At 32.7% G+C, this 16,734-nt stretch overlaps 1 protein-coding gene across 1 annotated transcript in view; it reads right to left on the bottom strand.

The window, feature by feature from the left end:
* The window catches only part of CNKSR2 (connector enhancer of kinase suppressor of Ras 2), a 308,883-nt gene that overhangs the window by 127,242 nt on the left and 164,907 nt on the right, over positions 1–16,734 (bottom strand). The window contains 1 exon segment of the mRNA XM_037821616.1: positions 7,970–8,116. Within this exon segment, the coding sequence (XP_037677544.1) occupies positions 7,970–8,116 (147 nt within the window).

Below are 16,734 nucleotides of genomic sequence, written 5' to 3'. Positions count from 1 at the left end.
AAACCCAATTGTTTACTACATTAGAGGTTTCCTCTTAATTCTCAACTCACCTTATTCTATGATATAATCATCTAAAAGCTATTTAAAAGGTAGTAAAACCATGTGGTGTTTCACAATGGGTAGATTTATCTCAGTCAGGAACGTATTTAAATTAAGTTTACTTCATCAGAATCCCATCAATGCTTTTGAAAGAAAGGTAAATAAACAGAATTAGCTCACTCGATTGACTGATATATGAGAAAAAGATTTCAGATCATTTCCCTCCCCCCCAAAAAACCCAACCATATTCCTAGGTCAATGGAATGTTGCAGATTCTCAGAAAATGTTACAACAATGGAGTATGAAAAGCCAATACGAGAAAGTATTTTCTAGAAAAAGGTACTTTTTTTTCTGTAAATATAAACATAGCTAACAGTCTTCTCAAAGCCATTTTATGGTACATCTTCAAAAGTATGGTGATAAATGTGCCACAATCATTTTACCTCTCATAGTCACACACATTTGTCATTGTTTAAAATAAACTTTAGTTGTGTATCTATAGAGCTCATTTTCATGCCTGTATTTAAATATTAAATAGGAAGTTTTTTTTAATTTAAGATAATGTGTATACTGTCTTAAGTGATACATCCAGATGCATTAACTTAAGAGCACTCCCAATTTCAAGCTTCACAGCATTTGAAAACTATCTTGTGGTTCAAGAAACTATCCTAAAGTGAAACAATTATTCACAAATTTTCTTGTTTATCTTACATATTTTACTGATTAGCAACATATACAATTAACATATTAAGCACAAGAATTTTAGTCCAATTGCAAACACAAAAATAATTATCACAAAATGAACTATATCTTCACATGACAAGATGTTGTCATTTTAGCCAGTACAAAAATACTTTCAGCAATTCTATATAGACCCACAGTTCTATTACTCTAACACATTTTGCTGGACACTCAAAAATAGAATATTACAACTATTTTATATTGTGATGATACTTTTGTACAGATAAACAAAATTTGTTTAAAAAGGCAAGCATAAATACAATGTAAAGTACAATGTAGGTCACTGGAGTAGGCTACATAGTTTATGACTCAGTTCATGGTTTTGACCTTCCTTGTTACACAGCTCACCTTAATAGCTTGCAATCACACATCCTGTCAAAATGATAGTTAAGTTTTAATCTATGTGAAATAGAAATTAAAGAAAGAGAGAGAGAAGGGGAAAAGAATTGATAATTTATTTTGGGACTCTACAATATTCTATCTCAAATGATGTAAAAAAAAAAGTCAGAAGCTTTACATATTAGTAGACAGTTTAAGATATTATAAAATATGCAGTACAGACTATTATGTTTAACTATGTTGATTTTGGAATAGTGTCCAGTTAAACTATGTGTGTCTTTTGAAAATAAAACACTTGGCAATGGGATATCCTGAGATTTTACAGGTAACCACAGGAGTTACCTGTATGGATCAACACCAGAAAGCTCGAGGAAATAAAAAACTGTATTCTTTCTAAGGAAGCATTTCCAGCCTCTACAGGTCTTTGAATGATAGAATCTCTAGATTAAAAAAATATGATTTATTAAATCTTTGTTTATAATAAAGTATAAGAAAAAGTTACCATTGCACTGTAAAGAATTTCCAATTTAAGAAAAAAAAAGTTGAAATAAATGGTAATATTCTTCTCTTTTAACGATTTTGCCATTTTGATTCTTTCTCTTACAGTGGAAAAATTTGTATGGGAAGAGAATTAGGAACTATTAACACAAGGGTTTTTTAAGACTGAAGCATGAAGCTTCAGTAAAACTTGATCCATTAAGGTATGCAATCAAGTATGACATGCATCCATTTTGGGTTCCATTGAAAGGGGTTTATTCCCAAGAAGTATCTCATCATAACATTTGGTTTTCATATCTAAATGGTCCTTGTGACATACAGCTCTCTTTCCACAGATTTAGTGAGTCTCCAACACAGATTATGCATTTACATATCTGTTGTTAACCTTCTAAAACAATTTCATGATAGATTTCTAGGGGCGCTGGCATGCACCTCTTAAAAAGGTCCAAATCCTAAATCATACGTATCTCTTCAAGTATATATTTATAACCCCACATCAATTAATGATAACTAACCATGATCAGCAGGACTCAAATCTACTAGGTAAAACTTACACATAAACTTTTCATATTCAGTTTGAACTGGATAAGTTTAATACTTTAAAATTGTAGCTCAAAATATGGTACTGCACATGTCGTTCTCTGAATCATGAGTAATGACTTCAGTATAATATCCTACTCATCTAGTTTAAACATCACTGAGAGACTGATTATTGTAAAATAAAATTTTTAGCTTTTGCAAGGAATCACTGAAATCTCATTTTAAATCCTTTGATGGCTCAGGTCTTTTCCTTGTGCCCTCAATTCGAACATCTCTAAGGTAACTGAGCACAGCTGGAAGGTATCACTGTACCTCTGAAACCCCTAGGCTCTTAAAATCTATGAGAAAAGAACTTCCATGCTTAAGAAATTACATTTGACATTGAGGTTTTACTTGAAACATTCACATTTTTGCTGTCCTTCTGCCTGGTAAGTGACCCAGCTTTGATAGAGCTATAAAATGTTTCAAATGGAACCAACGACATTAAGACAGCCTCAATGTTAAAGATTAAAACAGTGCATTATGCATTATGTAGTTCTCTTAAAATTCACTAATGTAAAGACCACACAGAACTTGCTTTGCCTTCTGAGGCAAAATACATAATGAAATACAAATGATCACATCAAGTACAAAACATAGCCATTCATTTTATTCACTCTTGGGATTAAGCACAGACTCAAATGGATCATAATACCCTATTATTCTAGCACAGAACGTTCATACTAGACCTTCTTACTTGGTTCAAACACATTCTTATTAAAACTCCCAACATCAGTACCAGAATATTGTTTTATGTTAGCAACTCTCTTACTGATCATCTAAACAAATGCTCCAGAGAAAATGCATCCTGGACTTTGAGAAATAAAAAGTTGGACACAATTTTGTAAGTTTCTTGACCATATAAAGAATTAGATCTAATTTGGAAAATTATTAGGCATCTCTTTTCCTGGCTATGCTTTTCTTAAGTATTAAATTATTTGAAAAGAACTTAAGCATGGTAAACATATACATACAAAATTCTTCCACTCTCATTGTTTCACAGCTTTTTCTAGAATCCAAATTTATAAATATAAAAGGTTTAACTCTTCTTTTATGAGCATGTATTTTTCCTTTCCTACCAGACTACTAAGAAAAATTTTTGACCATGGATTTGATTAGGAAACCATATCTGCGTTAAGTTAAAAATACAGATATGTGTGCATAAAAATATGTACATACGTAAATACATAACTAGACTTCTGAGTCACCCTGCAAAATGTTTTTTTCCACTGAATTATCAAATTTTGCTCAGTGTATTGAGGCTAATGCATGTTTTTAATTTTGTGCTGTCTAGTATTATGGGCATAGTTAATACTACAAGAGAAAAACTGGAATTCTACTTTTTTCAAATTACAGTAAACATGATTTTTAGCATAGTAACTAAAGAAAGAATGGATAACTTGCACTATAGATTATTACTTGTAGTCCTTATTAATATTTTGAAAGCTTTTGGCTGAAAGACACATATGTGAATTAGAATTAACTGGCTTAAATACTGGTGATATGAAATTAGATGTGACAATTGCCTGCAGCTATTTACTAATTTGAGCATTTTAACCATATAATTGTTTCTCTCTTTCAGTCAACACAATTATATTTTTGGTAAAAAAACTGATTTTCTTCTCTGGTGTCATACCTAGTATTAGTTCTCTTCTTTTTCAAAACAGGTTTTTAAAACAAAATTCTCAGTAACATATAAGCTTTCTGTCACTAAGGTTTTTTTCAGTCACACTGACCTGGAGATTTAATATTGAAATACATTTTATTACTGCTTATGTCTTGATTTTTATACAGAATGACTTCAACCATTCACATCTATATGTATTTAAAATGTAACAAATCAGTGTTCTCCAGTTACACCAACTGATAGACAAAAAACAACTGCTCTATTTGCTTTCCATTTCTTTTTTTGCTCAGTTATTTAAACATCCTGTAAAAATGGCATCAAAGGTAATGCTAAGCAATAAAATTTGAATTGAAAAGCACAAAACCACATATGTAACTATAGCATAAATATAAGAGATTTATGGACTAGAATACAGTTTAGGAACATATTTCTAGAAGACACAGATAGCCCTTACTTTATATTTTATATAAAAATTATTTGTTGAATTCCAGCATTTGATTTTAGGGATCATTTCTGAGATGCATTCTCACACACAAAAAGCTGGACTCAGTGATCATTTCAAGGAACATTCATCAGTGTCCAGTTAATTCTACCACACTTCTCTTGTAAGAATAAAATCACACCACCCATGCATGCTTGCAACCTAGGCACACTAATTTTAAAACACAAACATCTAAAAATATACCTTGAGATTTATTCATAATTAGAAGGGATTTTTCTCATTGATTTGGAAGAACCTGACCATAAGCAGTCACCATGCTTACCAAAATCCAGAAAATGAGCAGAGAGTGCCACTAAGGAGATGTTTTTAAAAACAGCTCTTAGGTAGCAAGGAATTCCTGTTTGCTTTCTTAGAATAAAAGATTTTATCTCAGTAAGACATTTGTGTTATTTATAAATGAGTGCAAATGACAACAGAATTCAGTCATCTAGATATTATTAAATCTGCTTGTAGTATTTGCCTAAGGTTTTGTAAGTTCTACGGTTCTAATGCAAAATACTTGAGAAATCAGGAACATAACAAAAGAGTTTCCAAATTTCATGAAATGTATTAATGAAATTGCTCTGTGAGTATGAGGTTGAATTGTATGCTTTTGTATATTTGGCTATAATTTCATGAATGAGTTTTGGAAGAAAATCAAAACTCACCATTGCAGTTGATTAAAATTGGGAATCATTAATCTTTTAAAATGTTTTTAGAAATAAAACTTCACTTTCAGTTAAACATGTATTCTTTAACAGTCTTCTACCTTTAGGTAGATAATGATTTATTTGTGTAGATATGAATTAAAAAGTTTAAAAAATCATTATTCCCTATGTTAGGATAAAGTTGGGGTTTTTTTGTTGTTGTTTTGGAGGCATGGATTAGTTTCTACCTCCATACTACACAAACTTTGCTGTGTTTTATCTGAAAATGCTAGTAGATAAATTAAGCCTGGCATAGTATAAGAAAAAGATGATATAGACATACTGAGTATAATAAATGCCACAGATTGTTTATTCTTATACCTCTATTATAAATAATTCCTAGTATACTTTTTGTACACTATGAAAAGAAATAACCCAATGTAAATTCTTCCAGTTTGAACACCAAAGATTTATATTTCAGTGAGTTAATGGGCATTTTGGCTCCAGCGTATCTGCATAGACACCCGAAGCAAGAATACAATAAGGATGGTACTTTAGTTAATATCTACACAGAGTATTGTTACTACATAAAGCACTTATGTTTCACATCACAGGTCCTTTCTTAGGCACTAGGAAGAAAAAGTGGCCTCAGGCAAAGTCATGAAAGAATCTGAAACTGCCTTCAAGACCTTCTCATTCCACTATTTCTTTGACATTACCCCCTCTGGAGGCAATCATATTCAGCCTCCAGATCCTGGTAACTTCAGATTTTGCCCATCTTTGGTTGTATCAAAATCTACTCTATAAAAATTCTGAGCAGATAATTCCCTTCTAGGTGTCTCTGCATTTTGGCACAGGTTGATGCCTTAAGATCAAGAAAGAAATCTGGAATGGTGCAATTTCAGGACTTCAATATAGGTTCCAATGAAGAGATGTGGTGGCGGTAGTGGTGTGGTATGTTAGAGGTCTCATCCATTGCCCCTACTCCTAACACCTTATTTTAGCACCACTAGGAAGTGTTTAATAAAAACTAGTCATCTTCCTTCTGCTGTGCAAAGAATCAACCACCGAAGCAATTGTCAAAGGATTTGAAAGCAGTTTTGTTTTTTTCTAATAGTATTATTTATCCATAGGAAAGTGAGCTGGTTCAATACATTTTAGGTGAGCTGAATTCAGTTGAAATAAGGAATTTACAAAAATGTCAATACATACAAGCACTTATATAAAGGTTGTTTATTTTTTTCAGATTTCAGCATTCTGAAAAAGTAAATTTACAAATACGGAGTAACTGAATGGTGTTTAGGAATGCATCTAGAAAAAGGTGTCAAATTCAATTATAAGCATAGAGTAAGGAACGATGTGAGATATTTTTACATTAAAGTGTGTTTTCTAGCTTTGAGTACACACACACATACACACACCCAAATGTATGTGCAGCAAAAAAGAAATGTTGGTCTTTCAGTTACTTTAGCATTTCATGTAAAGGTGATTCTTAACTGGGCTTGTGCTTGTGGAAAAGAATCTAAAAGGGGAACAAATGATCAATTTCTTTGCTAGAGATATTCCTGCAAACAGCGCATGGCTCTCTGTATTTTTTTGGTGTTCAATGTGAAATATAAGGGACTAGAGAGGAGTTATTAAATTTAACTACACTAAGAAAAACTAATGGCTGAAAGCATGGCCTCCTTTTCACCTTAGTCAGGGTTCCCACCTCTCCAACATTGAAGAAGGATCTTTGGAAAAGAAATGTCAGTAGGAAACTACAGAGTGGAAGAACAAAGCAACTTACAATGGAAGTGAGAAAATAAAACGATGTGATGGGAAAGTCTGATCTGTAAATCTATGACTTAATGAGTCAAACACTGACCTTTCAACTTTAATGATCATCAAAAATCTTTGATAAACATATACTGCAAGTCAAATGCATATGGACATATTAATACAGTTTTATATATATTCATTTGAAAAGTTAGAAAGATTCACCTTGAAGACCTTAATGTTGGAACATTTTGTATGTTTTTATATGATTTAAGGGTAATGCCAACTTTGAGGTCAATGAGAAGTAAAGTTTTAAACAATGAGAAATCTTAAAAATCTACAAGGCTATTCATGTGTAATGGAGACTTTATTAGAAAAAAATCTATGAATGATAGACAGTACTATAATACTGAACTTATTAACAATTTACATAGCAGTGACAATAGGCAATTTCTATTTCAATGGGCAATTCAAATTTTAAAAAATTAACTTTCCGGACAAGATAACCATCTCCTATTTTAAAATGTAGGTTTTGTGAAGGAAAAAAAGTTCTTCCATAATATGTTTAAAGGTTACATCCAGACTGAAATGGAAGGAAATGTATTACTTCCTTGAATTTCATCAATCGGAATCATGGTTTTACAATTTTCTAGATAACTCTGCTTCTTAATGAATATAATTTAATCAACACCCAGGGTTGATTTTCATCAAAGTGATGTTTTATATTTATGCTAAGGAAAAATGCAGAAATTCTACTCCAAAATCTTTCCTATTTTTGCCACCCTACAGGGTGGAAAAGAGAAAAATGATGAGTCAGGAGGAATGTACTAGGTACTACTACTACCCTAAAACTTGATTTTCCTACTATCTATAAATTACTCTTACTATCATATCATCTAGTTTCTAGTGTATCCAAATATAATTTATAAAATAGAAGATTATATCACAAAATGAAAGCTTTCTTTTTCATTTCTATCAATATTTTGGCAAGAAATAACTTGTGGTTCTTTGGAATTATAATTTAAATCTTTAAAAATTAAGGCTGGGTTTTTTATCATTGGGGATTTATAGTAAGTCTCTCTGATTTCATCCCAATTAAACCTATTAGGATAAGCTGTGAAGAGATCATTTCACAAACAAATTTTCAAAAGCATACAAGATTAATCCATATGCTGCTGAGATGAGGCACAATAAAGAAGCATTACTGAGATAATCTATGGCTAAAATGATGGTGTATGACTTATGATTAAGCTTCATTACCTGCAGAGCAAGGGGCTTCCATCTCATATTTTTCAGTAAAGCTGGTGCTGAGGTAAGCATGCTCTGAGGTCGCTTTTTCAAAGTTAAGATAACACCACTCGGGTCCTCTCGTAGTGCATTCACCAAATTTTTCAACTGCCACCCCACCTGGTAACCAGCAAAATCATTACAATAAAATTGAGGTACAGTATTCAAGATTTAATGTTCTCCCCCTTTTAACAAGATTAGTAAAAAAAGAAAATCACATAATTGGTGTACCATCCTATCAATTTTCAGGAGATACATATTCAAGAAAGAAATTTTATATTTGAATTGATTAAACAAGTTATTGCATTAGAGTCCATATCAATAAGAGACAACATAATGGACATTAACCATGTCAAAGCAGAGGCTAAAACAGTATCCCTATCAATGGAGTAATTTAGAATGTAAAGAGATTTCATGTCACCATTAATGCAGCTCAGTTGCCAGGTCTAGATCCAAGTTCTGTTCACAAGTAAATTTTAAAAATCCACATGCCAGAAAACAAGGACTTGGCAATGCCCTGAGCTTAAAAACTACACCACATGCTTTCTCATCACCATCTTTTAGAGATATGTGGTACAAATATCCCTAAATTAGACTGAAATTATATTATCAATAGCTGATACTGATCTACCAAGGCAATATTCTGATGCATGGAAGATTGCTTCAATAAAATAAACCTTTTACCATGCTATAAAAATAGAAGAAATGACAAGGCAATGCTACTTCAATTCAGCAGCTATTGGAAATGTATTCCAAATGACCCTATAAACATAAAATATAATATGCTAAATTTAATGAAGCCATTTTATCTGAATATTACCTCAAAACATATCATGTAATAAAACAAAGTACTAGATACATGTCCTGAAACCTGGATCAACTGTTGACCATGTTCAATCACTTCACATGTTATCCTTTTAAAATTCTGAACATAGAATCATTTTTGTTTGTTTTTTAAAAGGACTAGCGATGCAGTAGCAGGTAACTGAAATCCCAAGAATTATGCTTTAAAGAAACATTAAAAATATTCCAATTTTTGCTTAAAAATACATTCATATATAAACGAGAGAAAACCCAACTCTAATAGATTATAATTTTCCAGGACATGTCACATAAATATACCGGATCAGAATTTACCCTGGACTGCAATCAGGATTTAGCAAACGGCCTGAACAACCATCTAGTTTCTTCCTAGGTATTCAAATGAAAAGGAATGGGTGCCTTTTGTCTGCTATTCAGTGTTTTTGTCTAGAATATACTTCTTAAGCTGGAGAGAATGAATTCTTCCACCAAGAAAAGCACAACTCCCCAGAGACTATGATGAAGAGATTACTTGGAACACAACTTCTATAGAACAGGAGACTTTGGTATATTTAAGGAGCATTCATTTCAACTATAACCTCAACTATAGCTGAATTGAGTGATGGTGGAGCGGGTTAGGCATTAGGATAAAAAAAGAAGAGGTGAAGCTTACAGCCTCAGGGGTCTGAAATATGAATAAAATTGATCATTAGGATATTCATCGAACATAAATAAGAGGCTGCCAGATTTTTGTGTGTGTGTGTTTTTTTTAAATCACATTAATGCAGATCAACTACGGTAATGGAACCGGTCAAATGCCTTCCATTATATGTACCTAGGGATTATTATCTGATTTCTCTGATAGCTAAGTAGTGTTTAGACAGTTATTTCTACAAGCCAAGAGTCAAAGCAAAGTGAGTTCAAATCCAAGTGTTCATTTTGCTTGCTAAGAAAGGACAAGAGAGCAGATTTTTGAGTTACAGGTGTGGAGGGAGAAAACAAACTGATCATACAAAGAGTTTATGAACAACTATTAATAATAAACTCATTTTATCATTTATTTTATTTATTCAAATAATCCCTAACTCTACTAAAGCAATCAATGTGATGATCAGACCTTTCTTCCAGAATGTCTATTATCAACAATGAAGTACATATTGATTTATATCCACCAATTTCTGTCCATTTTACTCTATGAAATGATCACTGTGACTAGTTGAAGATTGTTAAGGCCAGATGGTGTTTTACAGTAAAATGTTCATTGCAATTTGATTCATCCCCTTCTTTCACCCTTATGAAATGCTTTTTGAGGAAACAATTCCAAAACAGAATTATTTACCTATGAGAAAGTGGAGTTGTTTTTTGATGATAAAGTTAATCTGGTTAGATTTTAATTTTTCAGCTCCATGATATTTAATGACAGAAAATTTGGGCATAAAATTTCACTACATTTTAATTAGCTGTCCGACTTAAATTGACATAACATTAGTGATGTTGTTTTTAAAAAAGCAAACAAATATATATCAAGAATCAAAAAAAGAATTATCAAAGTATCTTTGGCTCCCAAATTCTACTTCCACTGCCATAAGGAAATGACTGGATAAAAGCACAAAGAAATATCTATTATATACATATATAAATATATATGCAACATATGTCTCACAGTATTGCTTAACCCGATCAAAAATTATTCACTATTTAAATGTCCAATAGTCAGGGGTAAAAAAATTGTTGTATGAAAAAAGTAGCTTCCAAAATAATAATTCAATTCTACTTTTGTAATAAAAAATACATAAATATAGAAAATACAGAAAGGTATACAACAGTGATAATGATGGTTACATTGAGAGAGTCATACAGACTGCAACATATACTTTCTTCTTTATACTCTCATTTCCTGAACTTTTGGCAACAAGATGAGTTGCTTTTATAAACAACAATAAAAAATATTTTGGTTTTAAAGACAAATAAAGTAGGACCTAGTCCATGAATAGTAGCATTTCAGGTAGAAAATCATGTGTTTTATTAATGATCTAATCAGGCCTGTTTGTTACAGATGGAAAATTTCCACAAAATGTACAGAACCAGAAAGGCAACATTATTTAAAACACTAAAAGATGGTGATGGGGGAATCACATCTGCTCTATGCACTACACTTTTAAATGACTTGTGCAAGAGGATACAAATTTATTACTTAGGTGTACTCAATAAATCAAGAAGTATAATATCTTTGTTCTTGGATATTTTTGAGAAAGTCTTAGTCATTATAAAACTTAAATGTGAAAAAAAAAAACTTGATCTAAATGGGTCAATGGTAAATGAGATCAAAGTTCCCTTTGTTCCACAGCAATTTTTGATTATATTTGATTCAATGAATGGTTTCAGGAGATATACCACTTTCATGTAGAAATTACTGAATAGGAATGAAGCTTGCTAACTCACAGCCTGTATGTAACATTTTCCCCAATAACATAGGTAGGCTTTAACTATATCAGTCTCATTCTAGTACTTATATACGTATAAAAAGTAACCAGACCACTGCCTTTCTCTTTTGAATAGTCCTTTTTTCCTTAGTCCTTTCTCAAACTCCCTAACATGGCATATTTCTTCATTACTTTCTATTTCTCTACTACATAGAATTCTTTTTACAGTCAGTAAATTTAGGTGTTTGCTCGAGGCTATTATACCCCTTTTCTAATATTGTATGCTGCCTCCTTACAATAATCTCTTCCCAGAGCTTCCACTAATAACTTTTTGCATAGGACTCCCAAATCTCTCCAACCATCCTTGCTTACTATCAAGAACTCTAGTCATGTATTTCCCACTGTTCAATTCAGTTCAACCATACTAACAGCTACTGAATCATCAGGCACCTACAATTCACCATAAGAGTATTCGTATTTATATTAAAATCTTTTAAATTATATTTTTGTTCATTCAATTGCCCAATGACATAAACTATTAAATTCATTTTACAAGTGAAGAAACTGAAGCAGAGATTAAATTTTGTGGCCAAGATTACAAAGATAGCAAGTAGAAAAGCCAGAATTCACATTCAAGTATGTTCGATTATGAAGTACAAAGCATTATTCTTCCCCTGAATAATGCAGCTCAAATGAATGCCACACTTTAAAAACCAAACTCATTATCTCCTTGCCCTCATCCACCAAAAAAGTTCTATGGTCCTCATCTTCTTCTCTTTGGAGTCATCTTGACTGTCGTGCCCCCCCCGCCCCCCCCCCCGTTTAACCTTTCCCTTCAAAACATTGGAATGGTTCTCCAAAAGGTTCAACTAAAGAACCAATTCCTCAAATAGGTCTTCTGACCATATGGCCACAACTTTGTCTCCTCTTACTTCTCTTTAATGCAGTGGTTCTCAAACTTCAGCATGCATCGGAGTCACCTGGAAAGCTTGTTAAAACACAGATTGCTGGGCCTTATTCCCAGTTTCTGATCCAGTGGGTCTAGGCTGGGGTCTGAGAATATCCTTTTTTTTTTTGGAAAAAACAAACAAACAACAAAAAAACACAAATTCCCAAGTGAAGTGGATGCTACTGGTCCAGGGACCACATGCAGAGAACAGCTTGTCCTAAATGATGAGCTCCTTGAAGGCAGTGACTCACCCAAGACTAGAATATTTTCAGTGTTTAATGTTTTTAAGACTAGATATTATAACTCATATATCAGTATTTATTATGTCTTCCATGAACTATAAATACGACAGTGAATGCAGCAGTCTATGCCTCACTAAAAAGCATAATAAATGGGGAGAGATGATCAGGTGAATAAACATTTACAATACAGTAAGAGAAGTACCTTAGTAGGGTGAATACTGGGTTCCATGGGAGCCCCCAAAATGGGAACCTACCTTCTCCTTGAGGGTTCAGGGAAGGTTTCCTATTAGAGCTAATCTGAATTCTTCAGGAGTTGGGCAGGTGAAGGGAGTATGGAGGTTGAGGGGGTAAAGAAAGCTGTGAAAAAGTATTGCCAGTTTGAGCAACTTTCAGTAGTTCACTATGGTGGAAGACAGCAAGGGAAGAAGTAATGAAGCAGGAGAAATAAATTGTGGTTAGGTGATTACAAAAGGCTTTGTAAAGTGGATGATTAAAAAAGTTGGTAGAGTAATGAATATATGTTCCTTTCAAACACTGTGCTTTTTTCCTCGACTGTCTTTGCAAAAGCACTCTGTCCTCTGCTTGTAATTTTTCTCTCATCTATAAAATCTTACCTATCCACGATGGTTCATTTTAAATGCATCATCTCCCATAAAGCCTCTTGTTACAGCTGAAATCATCTTTTTCCTCATGTGAATCTCCTAGCACACTGTATCTCTTTAGTGGCATTTTTCATGCAGTGTCTCATGTTACAGGTTGACATTTTTTCCTCACCCTCCTCCTACCCTTACAAGAACTGCATTTCAAGATTTTTTTTGAGACTAAAGACAGAGTCTTTATCTGGATATACCCTGTAATCAACAAGCTTCCTTACAAATAGTAGACAGTCAATATTTGTTAATATCTGGATTAGTGAGATAATACAGTGACTTGAAAGTATAAATGTTTCAGAGACAACAAAGTGTCTTGAAACTCCAAAGGAACGTTTGGCTTTGTATGTAAAGCCAAGATGCAGTCATTTTTCTCTAAATGTAATATACCTGATATTAAGGCGACAATAGACATTATTACTCCAGATTTCCAAATAAACTTTCTCTTTATAAATGAACATTTGAAAAAAATTAGTATTTCTCTCTTGGATACTCCAGACCTAAAGTCATAGTGATGCGATTATGACAAGGACTATAACAGTGAACAACGTCCCTATTTGTCATAGAAAGATTCTACTTTGTCATACACATATATAAACACTGATAAGGTTTTTTCTCCCAAGAAAAATATATTGTAGTGGTTGTAAATAGTCCAAATTTCTCTTTTTCAATATTTCAATAGATTACTTTGTTCACATTAAGTCATGGGCTAGAATGAACCCTTTAAAACTATAATATGTATGTTACAAAATATCTGATTATTAGCTATAGCTATGTTTTTCATATGTGCTGAACTACCATTATCTTCATGATTGTCCATGGTAACAAAATCAGTGTCTCCAAGTAATGGCAAGTCCTATTGATTGCTAATTTATATATAATTTCCAACTTATACGTCAAAATGTATTTTATGTATAACACAAACCAGATTAAGATTTTCCAAGAATACCATTAAGTCTTCCAAAGGTTAAAAGCCAGAGGTTGTGCTTTCTTGTGTATGGGGCTTGTAATTGTTTTGGTCAGGCTGAAGCAGACAGCAGATGTTCCTGGCTGAAGGGTAACATAAATGGGCAGGTTCTGGACCATTAGTTGCCTGAATTAGCTGCACAAGAAGCTTTGGGTTGGTGCTAAAGAGTTGAAATGCTTCTTTTCCTCTTGGTACCTAGAGGGAAGTCATCTCTGACCCCTTTAAGAAGTGTCCTGGCCTACTTGTTTTCCAAACAAGAGTTGGTGAATTATTTACTGACAGACATATGAAAAGACAATGTCTTTGGCCCCAAGTAGCAAAAGGTGTAGTGTAAAGACTTTGAGCTTGTAGATCCAAGTCTTCTTTATCTCTTTCACAGCTACATTTGGAATTACAAAGAGCATATTTCTATACCCATGGGTAGGAAAACAGTACATTTCTTAGAATATTTTAAAAGTTGTTACCCTTCACAAGACAAAGAAATAGATTTCATAATCAATATTTACACAAGGTCTTACCCAGAGGTTGTAATCTATAAAAGATACCCATTCACAAATGAAATTTCAGAGACTTGAGGATGCCTAAGATATGAGTCATGCTACACTCAAATGTCCTCCTGTTCTTTTTAAAAGGACTGAAGAAGAGTTAATTCAATCCACAATCCATCATGCTCTAGCTAATGACGCTTCTGTCTTTTCTACATTTTTTGGTGCTGAGATATTTATAATAGTGTTCTGTTCTTTTGTATTACCAAAAGGTTATTCAAGTATCTAATTTACTAAACATTTTATACCAATGACTACCTTTTTTTAGCAAAACAAGTGATGTGGAGGAAATATCATACAGTTATAAATATTTCAGAAGTAATGAATTTTGGTATAAAAAATATCTTTCAAAGTTCCTAGATCTTTGATTACTTCCTTGATTACCAATCTACAAACTTCACCTTCATTTAAACTTGTATTTCCACAAAGTATTATAAACAAGACTTACAGTCTTAAACTCTAGTACATTTGGAGATATCTTAATTTTGTTCTTCTACCATCATTTACTCACCGAATAGGAATAATTACTCATGGTTCAAATATAAAGGAATTTAAGCTAAAGTGTATATGCAATCTGTTAAGGAACTATATTCAAAAGATGATTTTAAATCCTAGCATAGAGTAATTTAAATAAGATTCAGAGTATTGAGAAATGTTCCCAAGGTTTATCTATTTTAAATAAAACTTTAGTATTGTTGAATACCTTTATAAATATGATTAGGATAGTCTTAGAAGATATCATTTGAAAATAAGGAATATGGGAATCAAATATTTTCTTTTCATTACAGAAAACGCCTCATAAGTTTATGTCATTTATTCATTGAGCTACTCTTGATCTCACATCCTCTTTAACTTTAAAAGGCACTTATCCAGTGAAATAAACATACATCAAGGCATTTACTTTTTTCGTGGCTTAATTTTACTGTCAAACTTAGACCATGTTAAGCCGCTCACAATTTGAATTTACATATTGTTTTCATACTTAATATTTTCAGATGAATTTCACAGTCATTTATATAATGTATATACAGTCAATTCTTGCTATTTGCAGTCATTAAGTTTTACAAAGTTGCTAGGAACACTGAAATAGTGAATACTGAACCATCACTTTTAGGGGAAATATAGGGTTAGGTTCCCATGAGCCTCCAGTCATGACAACTTCATCATAACATAACACACAAAAAACATAACTTTGTTTTATGTGTTTGTTTAATGACCTCTTACTTAATATATATCATTGATTCACTAACATTGAACTCATAGCCAATAGTACTATAACCCATGCCTCAATGAAGCTTATCTAAAATACATATTTTCTCCATAAGATAAATCAAAGCCCTCTTGCATTTAGGAACACTAGACAACACTTCAGTACTACGCTTGGGGGCCATTTAAATAGCAAGATCACCAACAAAAAGCACAAAAAACATGGCACTAAACATACCATGAAAAGGACACTTGTTTACAACACAAGAGGTGAAACAAGAAGGCCTTATTCAACCGTGGCTGGGAACGTGTGTGTGTGTGGCGAATGAAATTTTACACTGCCCTGCACATGTCTGTGAATGGCTGCAGAAGTGCCGTGAGTGTTGATCTGGAGGTTACAAAAAAATTTTAGGAAGTTGTTGAATTTGCAAATGTGGAATCCATGAATAATGAGGAACAACTATATCTATTTATCCATCTATCTATCTATCTCTCTATATTACTATAGAAATATATATAAAAATCCATTAACAGAATCTTTCTGGCAGGTGATTTTGAATATGAAATTCTAACATGGGATATAATGTATATAAAGAGAAAGCACTGACAGGGAGCATAATTTCTCACTGCTAAAGATGGAGAGGGAGCCCAAATGAGAGCCAACTTGTGCACTACAAGAAGCTAGTACTTTTTTTTCCCTCCACTTATTGCACATCACTTCCCAGAGTTTTTTTTCCTGAGTAACTAAGAAGCTCTTAGGGCTAAATCAGAATTCCTTGATTGGCTCATGAGAAAGCTCACAGGGGGAACAAAATGGTAATCATAATGCTTTCTTTTAAGTTTTTTGAATTACCCAAATAATTTTCACCAAAGGTAGTAGTAATCCATACCCTGTCACTTGCACTATCTTATGCAACCTATCACTTATATTAACTGTATCCTTTGAATTGCTGGT

The sequence above is a fragment of the Choloepus didactylus genome, chromosome X (genome assembly GCF_015220235.1).
Source record: "Choloepus didactylus isolate mChoDid1 chromosome X, mChoDid1.pri, whole genome shotgun sequence".
Taxonomy (NCBI): domain Eukaryota; kingdom Metazoa; phylum Chordata; class Mammalia; order Pilosa; family Megalonychidae; genus Choloepus; species Choloepus didactylus.
The sequence above is the reverse complement of the archived record's forward strand: the minus strand, read 5'-3'. Positions and strand labels throughout refer to the sequence as shown.